This window comes from Lepisosteus platostomus, chromosome 4, assembly GCF_059453375.1.
Source record: "Lepisosteus platostomus isolate fLepPlt1 chromosome 4, fLepPlt1.hap1, whole genome shotgun sequence".
Lineage (NCBI taxonomy): Eukaryota > Metazoa > Chordata > Actinopteri > Semionotiformes > Lepisosteidae > Lepisosteus > Lepisosteus platostomus.
This window is the reverse complement of record NC_142614.1, coordinates 20,300,984-20,325,901: the sequence shown is the minus strand read 5'-3', so window position 1 is coordinate 20,325,901 and position 24,918 is coordinate 20,300,984. Positions and strand designations below refer to the sequence as shown.

General features: G+C 34.5%; 1 protein-coding gene across 2 annotated transcripts in view; it reads right to left on the bottom strand.

The window, feature by feature from the left end:
* Positions 1–8,013: 8,013 nt before the first annotated feature.
* The window catches only part of ccbe1 (collagen and calcium binding EGF domains 1), a 59,565-nt gene continuing 42,660 nt past the window's right edge, over positions 8,014–24,918 (bottom strand). For both annotated transcript variants that reach the window (XM_088628912.1, XM_088628913.1), the window contains 9 exons: positions 22,806–22,858; positions 21,986–22,120; positions 20,572–20,709; positions 17,235–17,341; positions 14,134–14,236; positions 13,034–13,173; positions 10,226–10,261; positions 9,474–9,509; positions 8,014–8,586 (listed from right to left, as the gene is read on the bottom strand). In XM_088628912.1, coding sequence (XP_088485038.1) covers positions 8,344–8,586; positions 9,474–9,509; positions 10,226–10,261; positions 13,034–13,173; positions 14,134–14,236; positions 17,235–17,341; positions 20,572–20,709; positions 21,986–22,120; positions 22,806–22,858 — 991 coding nt within the window. In that variant the 3' untranslated portion in view covers positions 8,014–8,343. The remainder of the gene's footprint in view (positions 8,587–9,473; positions 9,510–10,225; positions 10,262–13,033; positions 13,174–14,133; positions 14,237–17,234; positions 17,342–20,571; positions 20,710–21,985; positions 22,121–22,805; positions 22,859–24,918) is intronic.

Sequence of the window (24,918 nt, the reverse complement as noted above, 5' to 3'; positions counted from 1 at the left end):
TATTAATCTCTTTTTAAAGGGATACACATAATGTACAGACAAATATGTACGTTTTCCTGTGCAATATATTTGATTTACAAAAAGATGGTACCAAATTTAATTGGGAAAGTGAATAAAACATAGAGAAACATTCTCATATAATTCCTTTATGTTGCATTAGCTTTTTAATGACTTCAGATTTGAAAGCATGGCTAAGAAATTATAAGGTCAATAAGCACCCTTTCTGTTGCCACAATTAAGAACTAATTCACATTTATTAGTGTTTTTAAGGGCTGAAGCTCTTCCCTTGCTTCATTTAGCCCTAATAATAGACTAACAGGATTTCTTGATGAAGGAAGCTGAGCACAGCAAGCGTTGTCTACCATAATCACAAAGCTTAAGCCAAGAACTCCATACACATTCACAATAGAAACCCCTTAAAATCTGCAAAAATATGCTATAATTGTAGGGTAATCGGGAATAGGAACTAGGTGATACCTCCTACATTGACATTTTCTTCAAAAAACAAGTGATACGGAAAAAAAATAGTATCAATATATAGAAATAACTGTCTAATGAGTGAATGAGTGAATGAAGTGCCACAATTTCCAGACACACAGCTACCCATAGTGAGATATTTTACTATAGAAATTTTCCAGAGAAAATATAAACTACAAGAATTACATGAACAATAGGATCAAGTAATCAACAATCAAGTCTAAAAAAATCTCTTAAAACAAATGTGCAAAAGCCTTTAAAGTTCTAGTATTTTCTTTTTTAATAAATAGTCCCATGGGTGAAAAAGAATAAATCGCTGTTAAAAGATTGCAGAACTATTTTTTAATCAGTGATGACATTTACATATTGTTTTAATTCACGATCTTACTGTAATTGCTATGTTCTGCAGTGTAGCACTGGACTATTTCAAAATGGACTCTGCTACTGTATTTAAAGATGGACTGTTGTTTTGAGCTAATATGAAAGAACATGAAAATAGATTAGGAGGTGACAGAAACACTTAACAAGGCTGATTCTCTGTATTAGAAGGTTTGCATTAATATTGTTTCAGAACATAGCCAGCCATACTTACATACTAATGCTTATATAGTACTCTAATCAACATTCCACTGGATTAAAGCCAATATCTCTGCTTGATGGGTGGCAGCGCAGAGTATTAGAGACAGCCATTGCCACACACATTTTTTGGTATTGAACTAACATGGAACTATACTGTTTACTACACACACGACACACCAACTGCACATGACAAGCTTCCTGTAATGAGTCCCCTGTTTTGTTAGATCTTTGCTAGGGAATAACTTTATATAGTCTCATTTATTCTAAATAATGTTTTCTCAGTTTTTTTAAATCTTGCTACAGTAGTTAGAAATATCTTTGCAAAAAATAATGTACGAATTTTATAGTCTCAATTCAGAAAAAAACTTTTTATTATTCTAGAAATGTGGAATACCTAATTTCAGATCCCATTTTGTGATCATTTGTATTCGCCAGAGCATATAATAAACAATATACTTCAGAGCTTGCAGACACAAAAATGTATTTAGCAATACATTGCTAAAGAAAATATACAGTATATGCAGCTATGCAAAAGTCTTAGACACAATCAATGATGCATATATTGAATGTATTGAGTATAAGCATGAACAGTTTATTTGGAACCTCCACTAGTGCTTCTTATTATTTTAGCAAGTTTGTCTGTTATTAATATAGTTTATTTTGAGTCAGAAACCAATAGTCTAGTAGCAATACGGAAATCACTTTGATCACATACTACTACTTTTTTTGTAGATATACAGATCAATCAGGATTAAATGTTTGCTGGCAAAACGTGACATAAATTGCAACACAAGATATCAGGATTGTATTTCTACATAAAGAAGAAAAAATCCAAAATGAAAAGAATAAAACAAAATGTATAAGATGTTTGCAAAGCAGGATATATATATATATTATAGCTCCCCCTTTAACACAAATTAAGATTTACTGTAGCTAGTTAATAGTCTTCTTATTTTGAAATTACACTCTCAGGAAGCAGGTGTAATGATACCTTCTCCAATGGTCTCTAACAATAATCTTCTCCAAGACCATATACTGTATATCACACTTCACACATACCAAGACAGAACAGAATCAGTTCAGCTTGCAATACCAGAAGGACAAAAATGGAGAGTGTTTTCCTAACACTTATTATATTAACAATATATTGCAAATACTGCAAAAGAGCAACCAAAAGATGCAGGTTGAAGGTGTCCCTACTTTCTTGATTTATTATCCTAACAATTTACAGCTTATCTCAAATTTGCTTAGAAAAAATAAATCTTATTAATCCTTGACCATATTGCCTTTTCCCAAAGTACTGTTCTTGTCAAAACTACCATAGAGGTCTGCTTTAGACATGGACATATCTGCTTGTCATCTGCTTATATTCATGGAAAAATAACCCTCACATATAGTGACAACATTTGAACAAACCTGTATAGGCTGTGCTGTGCTGTGTGGTGACTCTGTGGCTATGGGGCTATGGATCTGTGCCTGTGGCTGGAAGGTTGTGAGTGTGTATGCCGCGGCCGGCAGAGGAATCCTACTCCATTGGACCTCTGAGCAAGGCCCTTAACCCCAACTGCTCCAGGGGCACCGTATGAATGGCTGACTCTGTGCTCTGACCCCAAGCTTCTCTCCCTGTCTGTGTGTCTCATGGAGAGCAAGTTGGGGTATGTGAAAAGACAAATTCCTAATGCAAGAAATTGAATATGGCCAATAAAGTGTTTATCTTAGTGGATTACTTACTTATCTTAGTGGAAAATGTGGAAATAGGAAAACATGGAAGGGAGATTCCAGAAACTGTGTTTACACCTGAGGCATTTTTATATGGATGGGGCAGTGGTCCTATGACCTCATCTAACACATTGCTGGTGGTCCTCAGTTCTCAGTTCAGTGCCACTTCCGAGACTGCAGGCCTAAGTCAATATGCTGTAGTTGAAGGTGTGATCTCCAGTCCACAGTTTCTTTTGAGCAAAAATACTCTGGATTTTGTTACTACAATATTAAAGATTGCCAAGCTTTTTTAAACTTTTACATGCATTCTACTTGTTTATTTGCATACAATACATTTCATATGTATTTGCTCTTTCTTACAACTCATATTTTTCTTTCACACTTACTTAAACCAGAAGGTTATGCTTTCATATTCCTTGGCACACTGATGCTGCACCCTTGACTAAGGTACTTCACTCAGATGTATCCAGTAACATTTCTCCATCTGTATAAACAGATACAAATATTGCTATGGATAAAAATAGGGAAATAATTATTAATTATTAATCAAGATGACGATGCTTGCTCATTTATGTCTTTCTATTTAGTGAATCCCACTCACAGTTAACTAACAGCAGCGCAAATTCATGCTGTTATGTCTGGTTTAAAAATATCAATGTGCTCACAGGGAAACATGCTTTTTCCTCAAACGTTTAACTTATTAATAAAAAGTCATCTTAATTTACTTCAGAACCACATCTCTCAGTTGATAAGGGGGTCAAATCCAGTCCATATAAATACTTAACTAACCAACAGTAATGGTTATTCTTTTTAAAAAATGAGGTCATAACTGATTGTTTATACAGTATGTGCATTTATTTAGTATAATGTTTGATTCCATTTTGAAGAAAGAGCATTTATGTTACGACTATTAAAATAAATGAAGGAGTAATTTCAATGGCCAATTTAAGGTGTTCAGGAGCTCACAGGGTATTACAGTGAGCCTTTTCTGCCACCTTGTGTTTGTTTTGCATTACAGGGTCTTTTTTAAGATACAGCTGAAGCTCTGTGGCCATCTAGTGGTGTCTCGTAATGCAAATGTTTTATAGCCAGAGTAGTAGACATGCAAAGATACTGTACATCAGCACTATTGTCAGAAACAGATAGAGAAAGAGAGGAACTACAGAGTAACGTATTAAGCTCTTTTGCACAGTATGATACAAAAATGACACATCATAAATACTGTTTTTTTATTGTTCAATGTTTATGCAGTATAATACAACAAGAAAGAAAAAATATTTTAACAGAATCGCTGTATGAACATGGAAGTGCTGAGAATCACTAAACACTGATGACACACTGTACTTTACTTGACTTCACAGATAACACATATAACAAAATAACATGATCAAGTCCGAACTGCTGTAGTCCACCTGTTATTATGAACCTGAAATCTAAAATAAGCAGCATATATGGAAGAGAAATATGACTTGAAAATGTTTTGAAGTACAGTACATCAGACAAAACATTGAAAACATGTATGCCTATATACTGGTTCCTGAGCCAGACATTGACATAACTGAGTTTTTCATTATGTTTTCAGCAGTATTTGAATAGATTTTTCTAGACATTGAAAACTCTCCATTGTAACGCTAAAATATGCTTTCACAAAGTTTAATATTTCATTTCCATGTGGTATTTTTAAAAACAAGATGAATGAGCCAGTACAAGCAGTCACTGCCCCTCACAATCCACTGCTGCCAGATCAAAGCAGAGGTTGCCATGGTAGCCCCTTGAAACAGCTTGCCAGGAAAATTATGTTCTACAGGAAGTGTTTTTGTTGTACAAGAAAGTGGAATCCTTTCTTCAGAACTAGTGTAGAAAATCCCAGCCATCCTATGATCATGATAGGAGGCACTATGCTTCATGGATGAACTATAAATTAGGGATCTGAGAGCAGTGTTTGGAAAGAAGAGGGATACAAACTAAGGCATCATGGTCAAAAGCTGTCCAGTCCTTTTTATAAATACTGTATCTCCAGTTCTTTTAAATTCTCACATAAGAGTCCCCTTATCCCACTTCATCTACAGATTCTCCAGAATGTGCTGTTGCAGAATGAAGGTGGAGTTACTGTCGAGATGATTGCCCTTCCAGCCCAGGCTTTGGTTAATAAGGCACCACCATGTGCCTTTCTAATATGAAAAATGTTACAGTAACTTGTAGGATTTGAATATGTACAACAGTATATGCATCTAGAAATATACAGTACAATAAGAAAATCAGCTGAACAGGTGAAAGACTGATGCTAACATATGCCAGAATACCTCATGATGTTGGATCATTAAATTTGTTGTAAGCATTTTTGCTGGCTTGAATAATGTAGAAAGCAGCACCATAAAGCATAAACCTACTGTAGGAAAATGTTCTTGCAATATTGATAATAATGTGTCATATATTATCCCAATATACAGTAATTATACATGCACTTCATATGCAAGAGCATATCTACAATTTCGATTCTTGATGATGCCACAATTTCTAACTAAAATCTATTATCTTTTGGATTTTCCTTGCAGACATACATAGTTTTAGCATACATACTGGAAATTATCAGGAATAACAGAAATTCATGTACTGATACAGATACCTGCTGGCAGTAATTTTTACTAAGACCTCTTCTATGGGATGATTCTGCCATAGTCATTGGGATAATCTTGTGTCGTAGTTGAACAATTTGGGAAGAGAATGAAAGAGAGTCTCAGCTAAAGCATTTAACATTGAAAACTTTCCATTCCTCTGCAAACTCAGAATCAACCTTGGCTGCTCACATATGCTAGACAGATTATGCAATTGTACCTCTGGCTATTATGGAAGTCAAATCCTCAGTTTTATGTTCCTTGTCTTGATTTATATTCTGTGGATGATAAAATTAAATTATGTTTGTTCTATTTGCAAGGCCATAGTGAACATTAAAAAGTCTGTGTTTTGTATGACTAATAAAACAGATAAAAATATTAAAATTCCATACCTAAACCATACCTTCATTTCTTTAATATAAACTGTAAAAGATACAATGCACTTGGTGTGGGCAAATGAGTACACTGTGAATTAACAGATGTGGAGTTGTCTCCAAAACCCATCACTTTTCTTCTTTGTTGCCTCACCAGGATAACAAAATATACGTTTACATCTGTACTTCAGGAAAATACAGACTGCAATCTTGCAGGGAAACTACAGGTACAGCATATAGGCTTGTTTTGTAAGCAAACACTTTCTTAGGCAACTCTTTTACAAAACAAAATTTATCAGGACTCAAAAACAAATGTAAGCAGCACTAAAACATCAAAACATTTTCAGCCAAGCCCAAAAAACATGTAGAGGTCACGGGTAGTGGATTCCACCTTCTGTCATGAATTCCTCCAAAGACCTTTATAGCTTTCTAGTTGACCTTTGCAGGCCAGTCTCCACCATTCTAATAGTGTCTCCTTCTGGTATGTTTATCGTACATTAATAATGCATGAATATTTGGAGGCTTATTTGGAGCCCGGTACTTTTTACACTTTTTTTAAATTATCCCTCTGAATATTCATAGTTTGGAAAATGTCAAAAAATGGGTCAACTTTATCTCGAGGTCAACTACCTAATTTTCTGAATGTATTTTCATGGATTCAAGATCGTCTTTCTTTCAAGAAGAAATTTGTTTCTCCTTGCTGGTAAACTCACCTGATTCCTATAAGACTTTCTGCTAAATCTATAAAAAACACCTACTGTATATACAGTATACATAACTTTAAATATCCTACAGTATATTATATAGTATTTTATTATAATAGTATATTATATAGTATATCTTAGGTGTATGTTTATTGATAATCACAGTGGATTAGTGTTTTGACAAGGTAATTTTAACTTTTTTCACCATAATTTGGTATTGTTAAAGTTACTACCTACTGTATAATAAACTATAAACAACTAGGTTCCAAATCATACAGACATTTCCTTTTTTCTTTGGAAACAACATATTAACATATAAAAAAAAATATGGATAAGTTACGATAACTTTGTCTTGTTATATGTATATTATCTAATATATCTTAAGTTTACTTGCATACAATAGTATTACATATGTTGAATACTTTGTCTTTAATCCTTGCAAATTGTTTGCCTTATCACACACACCTGGTTTTCCTTTCGTGCATATCAACACCTGAGACCAAAGACTAATTTCTGTGGAAGGAATTTTGCAGAAAAAGTTCTCTGTGTGTACAAGATTTTCTCAAAACTGCAGATAGTTTGTACCATGTGTATTCTCTCTGAGATTTTTTTTTTCCTTTTGCCACTTTCATTTCTAAAACAATATGAGATAGCTATGAATGTATGGGTTTGTGGAATGGTCAAAACTAGCCTACATCTGGCAACTTTTATAATTATCTAGTGATAAATGTGCTTAGTAGTGAACTTACTTGAATTACTATTACTATTACTTGGATGAATGTAATTGGAGTGTCTGCAAGTTTTATAAATGACAAAACAGAGGCATTTTCTTGACTCATTCTAGGAGCCCTAACAAAAATTAAAACGATGTATTGCCTTCAAACATCTAGTTGAGTTAACATCCAGTTCTCTAAATTCAGCTTTGATCCAAAACCACTCATAAATCACCATAATAATACGTCATTTAGCGGTTGAAAAGAATGACATGCTGTGGTCACAATTTGTGTAAGTGGTCTTGGAAATTGGTCAGCGTCCTCTTTTTCTTTACTCAGATGCAATGGTATTTTCTCCCATTGCTTCACAGATGATCAACTTTGAAGGCAACATCTGTGACTATGAAATAAGAGAAAAAGAGCAAATGAAAACAGATGTTAGCACCACATTGTCTTACAATTTACCTGATATATAATAAGAATTCAGTTTGACTTCACATCCATCAGTTGTGCTTCAATCTTTCTCTCTGTGAATTTTCTCAGATAATTTCCACTGGTCTTTAGCTTTGATTGAATATCATGCATCTACACTTAAACCATGAAATACAGATATAGTCATGGATATTTCTGTGTTTATGTTTCTTTTTTAAAAAAGTCAGATTATACTTAATGAAAGCCTATTGTTTTTGCCTCACGACAAATTTACTTTAATATGAAGTGTCTTATCGAGTCATCTGTACATGCTTGCAGTGCTAACTGGAGTTACAAATGTGGACTTTATTAATTGTCTGGGGTCATATTTAAAATAATAAAATGTACACATCATATAACATACATTTGAAAATCTTGTAAAAAAACTTTTCTCTTGAAGATATAGTAAAAACAAGGGCACTTATTTTACAAGTAACGCTTAAAAATTAAACACAAAACACAGTTCTTCCAAAAACAATTTAATCATGTGCCCAAAAATAGCTTCAGAAAAATAGCATCTGGAATATATTTATATACATATATTACAAAAATAAAGATTTCAAGAAAGAAACCAAATTATTGTTGTAAGCTATTCTATAAAATGTAAGATTATTTTGATATGTACACCAGAATATTTTTTTCCTGCACGTCTACAGATGGATATTTAAAGTCTTTTATTTTTAATTTACTACTAATGTAAAGCTCTAGTGGGTTTTCTTTTCCGGACATTTTTCGATGTCCCTCTTTGCCGAAAATCCTCTCCTGAACCCAGATCCACTGTTTCCTGGGTTTCTTTCCAGGTGTCAGAAGGCATTGGGAACTCTTCTCCAGAAGAATGGGTTCTGTGACCAAACACTTTGCTTTGGAGTTCTGCAATGTCATTTCTGATGTCTGCCATCATCAACAGCAAGAAATCAAAGGATCCTGGTGGGCCCTTTAATGTGAAAAAAAAAAAACCATTGTATGCAATGTTGATTGTGGTGATTTTTTATTCCCAAGGCCAAATGTTCCACTGTTTCAGTGCAGCATCATTTTTCCCCTGACATTTGGAAAGTTTCTCTTATGAACATGATATTGTTTGTAATATTTGACAACATGAAGCAAAACTACTTAAATTAACCTGGTGTTCAACATTTTTGACCCAGAACACTCACCGTGCACAATTCTCCCCTTTCACAGTGTTTACATGCAATCTTGAAATGTTTAGCACAAAAATACGAAACACTCTGGATAACTAATACAAAAAATGTGGAACGTCCATTTTGGTCAATATCATTTCCAAGTGTGGATAATTCACATTTATCACAGCAGGTGTGCTTCAAAGGTTACTGACATTACATGCAAATCATTACACATCCACAGTAATTCTTTGCATTTCTGGACAGTACAGACTATAGAAAAATGGCTGTACTGTAATTGAGAATCAATTCCACATAAACATTCAGGGTACTGAGAAGATTCACACAAGGTATCACATAAGCAACTCTTAAAATACACAAAAACAAAGATACAGCGTATTGTACATCAAGTAGTTGGAAACATGACCTGTACTAATATGATTCTAACTCTAAACAATTTTCACACTATTTTTGTAAAAATCAGAAAGTGCAGACAATTCAATATTAGCGCCATATTGTATCAATCTTTTTCTATGTCTATGTAAACATTTAATATTAGCATATTCATTTCCTTTCTCACATTATGTAAAATGTCAACAGAAATGTTAAAAGAAGTGAAGACAAATTAGAAAGAGGCAGTTACGTGAAGAGAGGTGAAAATGATGGGGACAAGACAGGTAACAGTATTTTAAGAATTACTTACAGGGGGTCCTGCTGGTCCCTGAGCACCTCTCTCTCCCTATAAACAAAATCCAAAAGTATCTGACTATAGTTATTTCTAGGAAAGCATATAATAAATGATACATGATGCCAGACCTGCGACTGGTACAAAATAAAATACATTTCTGCTGTTTACATTCCTGAAATAGTCTTAAACTCCACCATATGTAAATAATAATCTAAGTATATTTCATTGTTTTGTAGGTTTGCTTTTCTAAGAAAGTTTCAGAATTATTCACAACAGATATTTCAGCTTTTCCATAAACCCGTTATTGGTAATAACCCAAATGTTTTGGTTAAGATAATTGGGCATATGTAAAAATAGTTATAATAGCTTCATCATTTTTATTTCATTGACTGTAGGATAATCAACCTGCACAATACATGTAAATAATTAAGAACAAGAAAGGTTACAGATATGTCATTAGGAACGTTTGTCTTTCCCTGGTGACACTGGATCCTGTTTTTTTTTCAGATTCTGCTCTGTGAACCATTATGTAATGTTATTTCTTTAATATGTACAGTAGTTTAATTTGACATTTGTTTGAATTTTAATATTTTGGGGGGTTGGTTAAATAAAATTGAATTGCATTTATTGTGAATTATGACATTATATTTTCATTAAAGACACTTCAAAATGGTTTTAAATAGGTGTCACATATCCAAAAATTGATAGAGCAGACATTCGTTTCAATGCTAGTTCAGAACCAGCCAAGCCAGAAAGCTGAAACATACCTTTGCGCCATCTCTTCCAGGAGCTCCTGGTGGACCCTGAAAAAGTCCAGTAAGATCAAAAACATAAAGCAATTATATTATACCAAAACATTTATCACAGATTTTTTGGGGGTGAGGTTCGATTACTATAAGGTGACATCAGTTTGGCACCGTACAACTCTGGAAAGTCTTATCCAGAGACACTGCAGAAAGAAAGTTTTGATTTATATTTAATCTTAAATGAGAACAGAAGGCCTCGCACTTTAGATGCTGAAATTCATAATTTAACATGTAAGTTGAAAGTTGTTGATACAGCAACCCTCTCCTTAGAAAACTAAAGGGAAATGTCATTTTAATGGCGGTCTGAAGGGGAAAAGAAACAAAGAAAAAATACAATGGTAAGGAAAAATCTCTCGATTTCAAAACCACTGTCACAAAAGAGTTTATGAGCAAGAAAGGTTTTCTTACAGGAACACTATGTTTGTATTCTGGATTTCATATTTTCTTTGGTGAAACCATTAATCAAATACGTATATCATCATTTTTATTTTTCCTCAGCTTGAACTGGAGAGTCTCTTTCATGTGTCATACACAGTAGATGTTTTAAGACTTGCAGCCATGCCATCTTATGATTTAGCTCACTAAAGTTCTGGTAGAGCACAGGACGTTGATGCTTCATTTGAAACACTAGTTTGCTTTATTCACCTAATTAGCTGCTGAAGTGAAAAAAATAAATTAACCCTGTCCTCTAAATAAAAACAATTGTCAGGATTTCCTGCAATCCATATTCAAGACATATAAACACTGTGTTACAGATTATGATTCACAGAGTACTATTGCATCATTCAGCTATCATATGTTCATTTAAAGGTATTGGGCAACACATATAAGAAATTGCCTCAAGTTATTTGCTGGTATTATTTGTTGGTCCCTCTCAGTCAATAGTAACTAACTTAAATCACAGCTTTCCTTGCCATTTGATTTTAAAATCATCATGTGCATTTCTGAGAAAACATATTAGTAATGCATGCAGAAATTCACTATAATTTATACTGCACAAAGGTTGTATTGGCTCCTTTGAATACTGTACATTGTTGATAGCACTTCAAAATAACAGGCTATTTAGCAAGAATTTAATGTGGAACTGAGATTGTTAGTCATTACTGGGTAATACATATAATTTGCTGATAGAATGGCTTGCAAAATAATATTTCCATACTGCCTGAGATATTCAGGTTTTACTGTTGATATTCAGTCAAACTCAGTATTCCATATTGTTACCAGTCATTAAATAATATAATAATGGATTTGGCTGCATGTACTTTATGAGTAGGGTGTACTGTGATGTTTGACAGGGGTAAAAAGCAAATTACATTGTTACATTTTCATTGCATCTTAACAGCATTTCCAGGTATGTGATTTTCAGACATACATGAATGTTTTCTTCTTCATGTTTGTTTACCTTGTTTGCATTAGTTTGTTTACCATACCTTGACACAAAAGTTTTCTTTGCTCTTGATCTAATTAGTCTATAAAAGGGTTTACTTATTTAACCCTAGAAGGCAGCCCTCATATGTCTGGAAGAACCAAAGTGAAAAAAAATCAATTTTAAGGCTTGCATCTTAGATTTAATGTAAATTAAGTGAAATTTACACAATGTAAATAGATATCTAAGCAAGGAGGTCTAGTTGTATAAAGAGCCTTGGCAGGAACAGTGATTGGCACAATTTTCCCATTTAAATATTTGGAAGATGAGTTTTAATCACTTGTTAGTTCATACTGGTGGTTGAAACACTTTAACTGGAGGTTGTCATTGTTTTGAATAAGAAACTGCAAACTCTTTGATTTACACTTTTTACACAGCAAAGTGTGAACAAAGGAAGTCTGTAGCTTTTCTACATGTCTGATAGCTCCATCTAGAAGAAAGAATTCACTTATAAAGGCCTCATTTATCTGAAGACCATCCAATACAGGATACTTTCCCTTTTAGGACTCCTCTGGACTCTGAACAAGTAGGAAAAGACTAAAGTGTTAATAGTTGATCAAATTGCAAGGAATGCAAGAGATTGAAAAAGGCATCTTATCCTTCAAGTACACCAAGTACTGAAAATACTTCTGCAACTCAAACTTAGAGTGTGTTTTAGTCACCAACTTTTTGTTTCTGCTTTGCACTGTTGAACTTTCTGAGACACTTTTTGGCTGTAAAAGGCAGAAACAATACAGAGCGCTCTTTGCATTTTTTTCAATTTCCATTAAAACTTTTGAAGAGCACATTTATAGCATGCGTCATTGAAACAGGACTTGTCTGTTCGTTTAGGTTAGATGAAACAGCTCCACATCCTCTGCCAGAGTTCCTTTGAGGCTTTTTGGCTATTGCTCAGTGTTAAATCGAGAGATAAATATTAGCCCTATCTGGGTAATGGGTGATGAATCCTTTCCACTGTTTTATTTTCCTTATAGCATTGAACTTGTGTTATGCTAGGAGAGCATAGCTATAAAAAGGTAATTTCACTAAGATGATTACTAACACAGAACAAAGTAGTTCACAGCCTGTATGACTGTCTGTGTCCATATAGATATGCTTACACTGTTGTGATTTGTAGCAAATTATAAACTAGAACTTTACTATTTTATTCACTTCAATCAATTCACTTGAACTTCATTCAATTGCCAATTATTATATCTGTTTGTTACATAGAATGTTCATTACATAGAACATGCTCTTTTGTGATTTTATTCCCCTATATCTCAGTCTCTATGTATATGCTCTCTGTATAGTCTCTGTCACTGCGTACAGTATATAATTTTGTCAAAGACTGTGATACTGACCACGGGGCCTCGCCTTCCATGTTTGATGAGAGACAAATCAGGAGAAGGTCCAATTGGTCCCATCATCCCTCTGGGTCCAGGCAGGCCTGGAGGCCCTGGGGGTCCAGCCTGTCCAGAAGATCCCTTTGGTCCAGGAGGTCCTGCATCAGATCACAACATTTTCATTTTTGTAATACAACTATTGTTTGTCCACAATCTTAATCACGTTGATCCCAGGTCTAGCTGTTCCTGTGTAAACTTCACTTCACATTTTTATTCCCAAATAAAACAGCATCAAAACTTTTATTCCTCTTTTTTATTGCCATAGGTTCTCTTGATAAGCTTAGTAGCTTTAATGTTACCTTTAACTCTTTCAATTAACTCTTTCCCTCTGTATTTATCTTTAGTAGAAGGGATAATCTGTATTAATAATACCTTTGGACTAAACTAAATGGCAGGTCACCCCATTCTACAAATCATCCAGTAGATGGTACCCTTAGCAGAGTTGTTCAGTTTGGAATGTACAAATGTTCCCTGTGGAAACTAAAAAATGTGAAATTCAATGTTATTGTAATGATATCAGTTATACTTTTGAGGTGATGGTACTTATTTTTCCTAATATGCAGTTTTGGTTGCATAGACTAAAAGTGATAGGATTTGAACCAGCAATACTTGATCAGTGAACATACTGTATTGTGTACTCCAGATGTCTTAACTTCTCTAAAGAGACTACAGGAAAAGGTGGAATTATTGTGTGTGTTTTGGACTCTGTTGCTCAATGCAACACATTGCACAATCTCATGTGTAAGTTTGTTAGTGTATAACTTGTCTGTTGCCCTCTCTGTCCCCTTAGATCTCCCAGAACCATGATAACCCGGAGCTCCTATTTTGCAAGTCTGCACTTTGATGTACTTATCTGAACCATTGCTTGCCTGTTACTGACTGACCAGTAAAAAGCACAAAAGAAATCTGGTACTGTGTTCCTTCATCATCAATAGGATGCAACCCATGCCATGATATATTTCTTAAACATACAGTAATATACTTTCAGAAGATGCACCAACAATGTTAAGAAAAAAGGTTAATATACTTTAGAAAGTTTCAAACCTGACAAAGCTTACCAGCTGGGCCTGGCTGGCCAGGGGGTCCAGGTAAGTATGAGTGTGGCAGTTTTTCACGGGTTATCTGTTTGTTAACTTCTGCACTATTGGGCAACAAGGCAATCTAGAACAGTAACAGAAAAAATGGTTTGCTTCAATGCTGCTGATAGTCATTTGCATCCACTTTATTCTGAAGCCATCAGCTCTCTGTTGTGACAAAAAGGTCACAAATGAGAAAATGTGAAAAATGCCCCCTTCTGAGCAAAGAAATAAAGTATTTAATTAGAATATAATCTTATATTTTAAATACTCTTAAACCTCAATTGCTAATAAATGGATGGGCTTCAAAGCCTCAGATACTAGCCTAGAGGTAGAGCTGTAGCACTGTGTAGTTTGAAAGTATTGAATGTTAAGTTATCTGCATTGTTTGCTTTAGCCGAGGGCTGATCAAATTGTCTCACCCCACCAACTAAGATATTTGTTGTTAAAATAGTAGCCCTCTACTGGGGCAAACACTCCCTCGCTCAGTCTGATTGCATTTGGCAATTGCATCATTTGAGCAAACATCTGGACTACTGATACATTTCCAGTCTATCGTCAGCTCAACTTCCATATTCTGTTCCCCGTGGGATGAAATGCTGAGTGAGAAGTACTACCAGGAGTAGATTGCCAACATTTCCATAGTTTTCCCTCCGGGGCCACACCAGTTTCTCATTTACAACTCATTCTTATGGCTCTCTGCTTTTTGAAAAGATAAGGGCCATTCTTATGGTGCTCTGCTCTCCTAAGTGATACAGACTATTTCACTTCAAAATCGTTGTCAAAGAGTGAGATAGAGGAAAAAGAGAAATTGCAAAAAATTGTATCTCTTTAAATAGAGCACAAACATGAAAACATGACTTTGCAGGTATTGGGTTTTCTGAATAAGTTTTAATTACTTGTTGGTCTGTCTTTAACTGGTTATGAAGTTTAAATAATGTTTTAAGGTGTTCAACAATATAGCCTTTTGTAGGTATAATTCCCAAAAGTCTAGCACAGCCCCTGTTGCCATAAATTAACATATTAGCCCCTTGGCATACAAATGTTACATTTTACATTATACATGCACAGATGTCATGTGGAGTTTGAAACTGTCAATGATAATCATATGGATTGACAGCTGACAGTATATTTAAGTAACTCCCCTCAGGAAGTGGTATCACACCTGGAACTGTACAGCTTTTGAGTTCTGCACTATGGCATTAAGGTCTCTCTGTAGTTCAATTGAATTGTGAGAGTCTGAATCAATGAAGAATACTAATCCATTGAAAGCGACATAAATCATTGGTTCTGATTTATTACCAACTAAAACAATTTACTAGTGTTAATTATTTATAAACAATCCTTCTTCAATAAACAGACAATTTTGTAGAGCAGAAAGGCTCCAAAACCACTCATGGAAAAGCAATGAAATGGAGTGTTCAGCACCCTGTCACATTCGGAAAAGACCCTAAAAAAGATGTGTATCAAACCATAGACATCAGCAACATATTCAAAGCATCTGAGCTACACAATCCCTACAGTAAAAGTATTTACATTTTAATAAATGATGAGGGAGGTTTCCTGGGCTAGGTATGAGAATTTATGAATAGATAAGGGTACTTAAAAAATACCTATCTTGTAATACCTACTGTACTGCACAGAGAATTAATGAAAAACTAAGAAGTGTACAGTATACTGGCCTTCTAGTTCCAACAGTATTTCATTAAATGCTATGAAGCTTCAATATAACTCTACAGTGATTTATTTTCCCACTATAAACTGGAAAAAGAAAAAAAACAGATGTCAAATGAGACTTAGTCTCCAACAAAAAAAAAAGATTTCCCATGTTTTTCATTAGCAACATTCTGCCGTTGCAGAGATATTCTGCATTTGCACAGGATGTTTGCTTTTTTGTGTATTGTTTTTAATTCCTTTGGTGGCAGCCTGCAATGACATTCACATCTCTTTCTAGCACAAGTGAAGGTAGATGTTAAACCAAACATTCCAAGAAAAAGCATAGGGGTATTTTACTAAATCGCACACAGATCTTTAGCTTTTTAGATGCACCTCTGGTGTTTAATGTTCATGTTTATTTTCTTGACCATCAAAGTGAAAGCATTATTAGCTGTAAAGAGTGCACAAGATTCATATTACAGCTGTAGGAGGAATCAAATATCTGTTACATGGTGTAGAGAGTTTAAGGTAGCAAAAACCATTGATCCCCAGTGTGTCACTGGTTTAATAAAGGCTGATGTACTCTAAATTACATTAACCTGGTTAACTGAGATCTCAAGCATTTTTACTTGGTTTGGTTTTGGAATCAATGAAATCTAAAGAATTTTCTAAAACATTTACTAGTATACAATCCTTATTTTAATAGGTTTAATTAAAGATGAGGCTGGATCACAAGAAAGTTGTTAAAATCTATGAAACTTTATTCCTATTATGCTGGACATTACAATAGTGTGAACATTCATTAGAACATCACATATTTCTGTTGTTTTGTGCATATGAAATTCAAAATGGCAAACATTCTGAAAACTGATCAAAATGGCAAATATAATATTGTCTAAGTTCATGGCTAGCTGTAATATGCTAAAAACGATTGATTTCCAATATCCAGAGGAAAGTAACACAAAACTACAAATAATAAAAAGCATGTGAAGTTTTAGAGTTCTGCCTAATTAAAACTTCAAGAAAAAGTTAAATCAAAGCACACCATGGACTTTGAGAAATTACATTCATATGATTCCAAAAACAGTACACTTGCCAAGCTTTTATTTGAGGCCAAAAGAGTCTCAAATTAATGCTGAATATTAACATGGTAGGAACAGTCTTATATAACTATTTTCATCATGTAATTTTATTTCTAAGCTTATGGTAAATAAATATATAATTTATTCAATGTGTCAACACCTTTGTACGGTACGTGCAAAGCTCAATGCATGACAGATGCTGAGGCATTCCGATAATTGTGTAAACTGAATGTGTTCTGAAATGCTTAGATGTTGCACTGGAAAAAGCACCATACAATTGTGATGAATAGAGTGTTTTGAAAATGCACTGCTCCTGAAAAAAAAATGGTAATCTACCGTAAATACCTTTTGTTTGAGCTGTAATACCGTCATCTTTATCTGATGAAAGTCCTCACACGTAGCTGAACATGTTCCGGCTTTCATCACATTATCTGACTTCTGAAAGTGACCAGCTAGAAAAGAACAAAGAAGCCAGTTAATATCAATCTCGTCTGTTTTAAAGCTATTTTAAAGCAGACAAATACATGTAATGAGGCAATACCAATTAAACTGAAATAATTCTACCTCTTTCAGAAACACCTTCTCAGTTTAGGATGGCTGTTAAGACCCTATAGTCCAATGAATGATGTGTATGAATATTACAGGAGCTCTCACCCAAATACAATGCTGCAGGAGTTAGATAGAAGGGTGTTTCTTCTAAAATGTCACTCATTCCAAGATTCATATTACAGCTGTAAGAAGGATCAAATATCTGTTATATGGTGTAGGGATTTTAAGGTAGCAAAAATCTTTGCTTGCCAGTGTGCCGCTGAGCCAAATGTCCGTGGCTGCTAACTTTGACCTATATATACAAAAGGCAGAATGAGAAGTCATGTGACAGTTTTACTCTCATGTAGCATTGGGATTGGACAATAGCTAAGTATGTTCACATCTAATGTACCTATCAATGGCATGTAAATACAGTATTATCTAAGATCTTTATTTTAGATTGTTATTTTCTCACATTAATCTTGATTGTGCCTGAAATTAGAACAAAATTCTCATCTTTATTCTTAACGTTTTGAGCTGTACTGCATGTCACAAAGTAAACAGGTTTTAAAAGCTGTTCTTTGATCAGGCTCTTTTCTAAATGGCAAACAAAAGATTAAATAAAGTTAACTGGATCACAGATCCAAACTATCAGTCTAAACGTCAGTTAGATAGTCTTTCTTTATTTTCAATACTGCTTTACATATTCCAGACTCACTATCAGTAAGTGTTTGTGGTATTTTGAATAAATGCAATTCTGGGCACTGTTCAGGCATTCTGATGGTATTCTCATTTCATTCTTTTTCATCATTTTTCTCCTTTACCTAAATACTGACATGTTGAAGGATGAGACACCTTGCTTTTAATCATTACCATACTATAGCATTTGCAAATTTAAGAAACATATACTGGATTGCTGTCAGGTTGTATTTTTCTTCATTTAACAATTGGATATTTAACAATTTAACAATTCTGCTTTCAAAGTTTTGGCCTGCATATGAAATGATAAAACATGTTATGTTGTCATTGTCATCATCATTATCAGTTTTCAATTATCAAACCACAGCTCCACTGCTCGTTGGAGGTCTCCAGTCTCCCCATGATCTTTCCCCAAGTGTCCATCTTCATTTATCCACATTCAGATTGCCTCTGCCAAAGTAATAATTTCAACTTGCCATCTTACAGGTGGTCTGCTTCTTGAATGCTTTCCTTGGTCCAACAATTGTTCTGTCTGCTAAACTCTCACAATGCAACATGCTCTTTTGTTTGTGTTATAACACATTTGTTTCATTTCTTGTCTCTGCTTGTTATTCCAAACATACATCTTTCTGTGCTTCTTTGGGTCATCTGTATTTTCTCTGTCATTTTTTTTTTATTAATAAGGAATTATCCCATATGATAATAGAGGCCACACACATGTTTTGAAGACTTTCCTTTCAAGGTAGAAAGGCAATTTCCTCTGTAGATTCATGCTTAATCTTCAGAAAGTACTCCAGCTTATCCTTTCACTTCTTTTTATTTGGTAAATACAACACCTCTTGCCCTGAGCCTGACAAATGTATCCTACTGTTTAGTATTGGTTTTGTCATGATATACTAAAACAATCTTTATTATGGCTTTTTTTGTGGAAGTAATTTTATGAACAACATGATGGAATAGTGTACGTCTCATGCAATGACGTTTATGCTAGAATGAAGGTTCTGTTGTTGAGAATAAAAGTTTTTAGGAAGCATTATATCAGTAGTAAACCTATTTGTGGCTGACTTTGAGCTTTGAGTAATTTTACTATTAACTGTACCTTCAATGAACTGAATATTGTAGGTAATCAACCATACCATACTTTAAGATATATTGTATATTACCAATTTTCTAAACTGCTTTATCTAATACAGAGTTATGGAGGAGCTGGAGCCGAACCCAGCAGGCAACACACACAAAGCAGGATGCACCCTGGACAGGAAGCCAGTCCATGTCCACACAGCCACAAACACGCACACTTACACCAGGGCCAATTTTCCAGAAGGCAATTAATCTACCAATTTGTCTCTGGACTCTGGAAGGAGCACCTGAAGGAAACCCATGCGAACATAGTGAGGCCATACTGTACAAACTTCACATAGATAGCACCCCAGGAACTGAACTCAGGGCCCCAATACAGCAAGGCAGCAATTCTAATCACTGCATCACTGGGCCTCCCTAAACAAAAATAATTAGGCTAATTGCTTAATTGATTATTCAGGCTGTAACAAATACCAGAAAGCACTAGGCCCTCACATTGAGATGCCTCTTCTATGCCGATAAAGGGGTCCTACTACTCACTTTATTGTGACTGGAAATAAGATGGAGGAGAAAAAGCAATCAAGAGATTGTGGAAACAATTTTCATTCCCCTTACTTTTGTAGGGTTGTTTTTATGAAGATAAAATATATAATGCTTTGCTTTTAAAAATGATCAAGAGCTTTTTAAAATGTTTTTCTGCTTGCCTTTAATGTTGTCGAGTATGCATTTTGTTCAGCATATACTGTATTGTCACTGATTTTGCAAGGCTTACATTAGACAACATCTGCAGTCAGCTCTTTCATGGACCACTGGATATTCAATTTAGATTTCCTTCTAAATGAAAGAAGGCAAAGCTGTGTCCAGATTTTAGATCTTGGGTGTTGCAATTGGAAGGGTTCAGCTCAAGGCATCGCTGTGGTCCGGTTAAACAAAGTTCAGATTACAGGAGTGATTGAAGGTTTTGCTGCACACCAAAGCAGCTGTATCATAGTTACAGTAAATGACAGCAGGGCAAAGTGTGACTTGTCTGAATTAGCTGGTCTCTCAGTTTTATCCTGCCACATGCAGTGATGATTATACAGTCTGCCATGTTTCTTTTGAATAAAGTAAATATTAAGAAAATTTGAAATGAAAAAAATAAAGCCAAGAATGGAATGTTTGACAGATTTGTCAAACATTCAGAAAAGGAGAATGGTCTAAGGTCCATGGATATTATGCAAAATGGATCAAAACAACAAAATACCTGCCAGATTTTTTGCTTAATATAAAAATCATATTTTGTACCATTATACAGGAAGGTACTGGAATTTCAGAAAAGCAATAGCTTTGGATAAAAGGCATCAGAATAAAAAAAACATGATCACAAAAGATTAACCTCTTTCCCCTTTTGTGCAGGTTTTTCCATCATCTTCTAAAAAGTAGCCTTTCTCACATTCACATCTGTAGCTCCCTGGAGTGTTGATACAGATCTGGGAGCAAATTGTTTCATTTTTGTTGGCGCATTCATCAATGTCTGCAAAGAAACACATTGGTAAAAAACAAGGAATGTTGTGATCTCATACACTGTCATCTTTCAAGAAGAGAATAAACTTCTACAAATGAAGATATGGGTTTGAAGATTGTACCATCTATTGTGAAATAGAATTGTAAATTGTGAAAAACTGAAAATAAATGACACAGCGGTTGACAGTTTTACAGTACTGTACATCATGCACAGTATTCTATTTGGAAATAACTAGGTAAAGATATGACCCCTTCATGTCTAGCTGATCCCACTTTTCATTATAACTTTGCTCAATATTGCTGCTTAAAGCTACAATTTTTACAATATAAAATGTGTCCTTTTGAATAGCTGTCAGTACATGCATTACATAACACATAACATAATTAATTTAGCTTGTAGCTGTAGATTGTAGCTGATTTTTTTAAAATTTGCATAATTAATTATAAAAGAAGATGTGAATATTAAATGACAATGGCATTGCATACAACATGTATCACCCTAACAACTTAATCTTACTTGTGAAATGCTATGCAATTTGATCCAATATAAAAATGGCTCTGTTATGAAATATGTTATGAATGAAATATTAGACTACATATTGTTACCCTTTTCTACATGTACTGTATGCTTTACATATCCTAACACAGCATGAGAAATGGGATTGTGAAATTAAAAGAAATATTACACTTAGACCTACCAAAGCATTCCAATTAGCTCCCTAATATGAAGAAATTTTAAATAAACTAAAAAGGCAAAACAATATAAACAATTATAAAACCATTACATAAACATTGATAATTTCAGCATTCTTGGGTTTGGAAAGGTGTTTTATAAATATACATTAATAGGACATGAAACTAATATAGAAACACTGTACACAAATTTGTTTAAATATAGTATATTAAGAAGTAGAAATTCAGATAAAATAGAAATAAGGTAAGAAAAACAAAACAACTAAAAATAAACATTTTTAAAGAAAGGGAGAATGCAGTTTAAAAAGAATCTTGTCTATGTAATTAGGGACTGAAGTCTTAGTTTTTTTTGTCATTTATCCACCCAGTCTTGAAATGAACATTTGTTATTTTGCAGTATACAGATTGAGTTGAAGGCTATATTAGATATACTGGATTAACTAATGAATTCTAGGTCCTTGCTGTTTTTGGCACACTTGTTACTGTGTTAGCTAAGGAGACCACACACCATACTTGTTTCTAGCACATCTGTACAGACGACTCACAAACAATGACTGATCCCAAAGAAAAATCTACACCACATCAATTCTCACCAAGGCAATAAGGCTTCTCTCTGTTTCTGTGCCTCTCTCTGTCGTAACGGTACCCAGCGTAGCAGGTACAAAGCACTCGGCCAAAATGATCGGTGCACTGCTGCTCACAGGGTGCTCCTGCACACACATCATAGTCTGGAACAATGTCAAGGACATAACAGGAATGAAAGCAAACACATTTATAAATGAATTCAATTACAAAGCAATATACAATTATGAAACAATCACAAATAAGCATAAAAGAATAAATATATCCATCCAGTACAATTTAACAGAACCAATTATGACTTAATTTAGCCTCACTTATAAATATTAACTGTCAGACCTGTGGCTCAGCAGAAAGATGTGTGAGTATCATAGCTCTGATTTTTTTTGTAAATCTTTTCCTGTCTTGTGTTTAAATTATCCATTTGGATCTCTCTATGTTGCCTGTGGAGTCTTTTTTTTTTAATCTAGGACTATAAAAGGTGGAAAAGCTACATCAGCTTTTGCTACTATAATTCCCAGGCAGAGGAATCAGATGATGATGTTGAGTAATTTCAATTGCTGCTGTAGAACAATGAAAGAAAAAAAAAACAGTTCTTAACTGCCATGTTCTTAAGGTAACATAGTTATATCACGCTACAGGCCATGACTCACTCATCACATGATTCAAAACTAAACTCCCTGTATGAGCACAATACACCACTGGTAGCATTGTAAAAACATTGTGTTTCTAGCTAGAAGAAAGTATTCCACATTTGGTTTACAGGAAAAGGAAAGTACAAAAGAAACAACACATGGTTTTTCCAAACTGCACTTTGCAAAATTGTTACATTACCTTCTGGAATGCATTGTCCCAGCACAAATTTAAAACCTTCACAGCATTTTTTCCTGCAAGGAAAAACAAATATGTGCTTTATGTGGCGGGAAATTATTGCTATTTTTGTTAGTGCTCCCCAACTAGCATACAACCCTCTATTAGAAAGCTTATTGAAGCATAAGCCTTTGATACTGACTTGCTAAACTTTCTGTATAGGAGTTTCCACAACTGTTTTTTGAATTATTATCATACATAGTATAATATAATTCCCATGTACTGCACATCGTGCAGCCCAGACAAAAGATCATGCTAGGTTTCTGTATGTTTGTTGCCTTGCCTGTTTTATACTTTAGTATAAAAAACATCTACTGCCGTTTTCTCTGCCCTAGGTTTCTCTGGGAAGACAATCATGGATTGTTGATCCTGTGTCCATTCCTGGCATTTTTTTACCATTACCCCATCATAACCTGCAAGATTAGATAATGGTTCTACACAATGATATATTTTAGTACACCATGTCTACAATTCTATAAACTATAAATGTCATTTTATAGTTGAATATGACAACCTTCACATTTTAAATGAGTGGATATTGAAAGGAAGATCCATTATTTAAACATGCTGTGATATGCAGTATTATGTTAAAATATTCTATACACTGTAAGAATGGTACAGTCATGAGCCAACTGCAAAACATACTCTGCAAATTTACCATGATTAACTATTCTAATGGATATGGTCCACCTCTGACTACAACATGGCCTCAGTAAACCGCAAATTAAAATGTATTACTGTATACTGGTGTTGAAAACCCGCCAAACAGACAAACAATTTGTGAGTATATTAAAAAGAGTGATTCAGCACTCTATTAACAACATACAGTACCTATGATACTGTAATGTTGCATTTCTTCGAAAAATGTCAATTTAATCTTCAATTTAAACTGCTTCTATATGACAGCACCAAGATTTACACATAACACACTGGAGAACTGAAGTTTCTTCCAGTAGTATATGCTGGAAGGATTAGATTAAAGCAGTAATCAACCTTTATTTAATTTAATGACAAGCTGAACTGCTGGTGACTCTACATAATAAGAAATGTACTGTACATCAGACACATTTACTGCTCCATAGAGTGCCCTCAAAACTGCATGTGGTAGTATAACAGCCATCATCATTCATTTTTTGTCATTTTCTTTCTGCTGACATATCCACAGTTTTCTTAAAATTAAGACCACAAAAATCTGTAGAAATACTGTGAGTTATTCGTGTGAATGCTTTCCCCCTGTTTACTAAAAAAATTATTTGGCAGGGAGAAAGAATAGAGGGAGTTGGGTGCAGTGTGGAGGATGCAGAAAGCAACCATTTTATGCAGCACTGAAGTTAGACCATCAGGACCAATGTTACAAAACATTCCAGTTCGTCACTGTGGGAAAGGGGAATGGTAGACAACACTGCAGCTGGAGGCAGAGGAATGGGGTTAACATGGTGGAGTACACTTAAAATAAAGACACTGTTTTAAACATAACCTCCTCACCTTTTTATTCAAAATTGGAATTTGTCCTGAGCTATTTTCTTAACGGCAAAATCAATGTTTGTCTCGTCATTATTCTTAAAAGAACATCAGTTTACCAAGAATGTATAGGTAAATACCAGATTCAGTTTCCTACAGTATGTGCATGTTTTGACTTTTAATTACGTTTTATTTGTTATTCTATTACATCAGCTGTACGTTTTCTTTCTTTGAAACTGTATTCAAAAATTATTTTTATTGCTTAGCCTTCGCATCCTAGCAATTTTTAATTTGAAGGAGGTTGTGGCTCTAGAAACGTGGAGGATGTGCAAGCATCTTCAATTACAACTTATCTTTCCGCTTTCAATGCAATGTGTTGTGTACTTCCTGTATTTCCAAGTTGAGCAAGAATTCAAAACACTCCAGAAATGCACCCCCCCACGCCTCTTATTCAACATATATTTGCAGCTATGAAACACTGTCTGTGTTAAAGCCCTTAAGAGTTTGACAAGCCTTTCATCTGTTCTACCGATCTAAGATACATTCACAAACTCCTTGGTGGCCATGCACTGACAGGGCAAGTAATGAATGGAAACCAGACTCTTCTAGCTTCCTC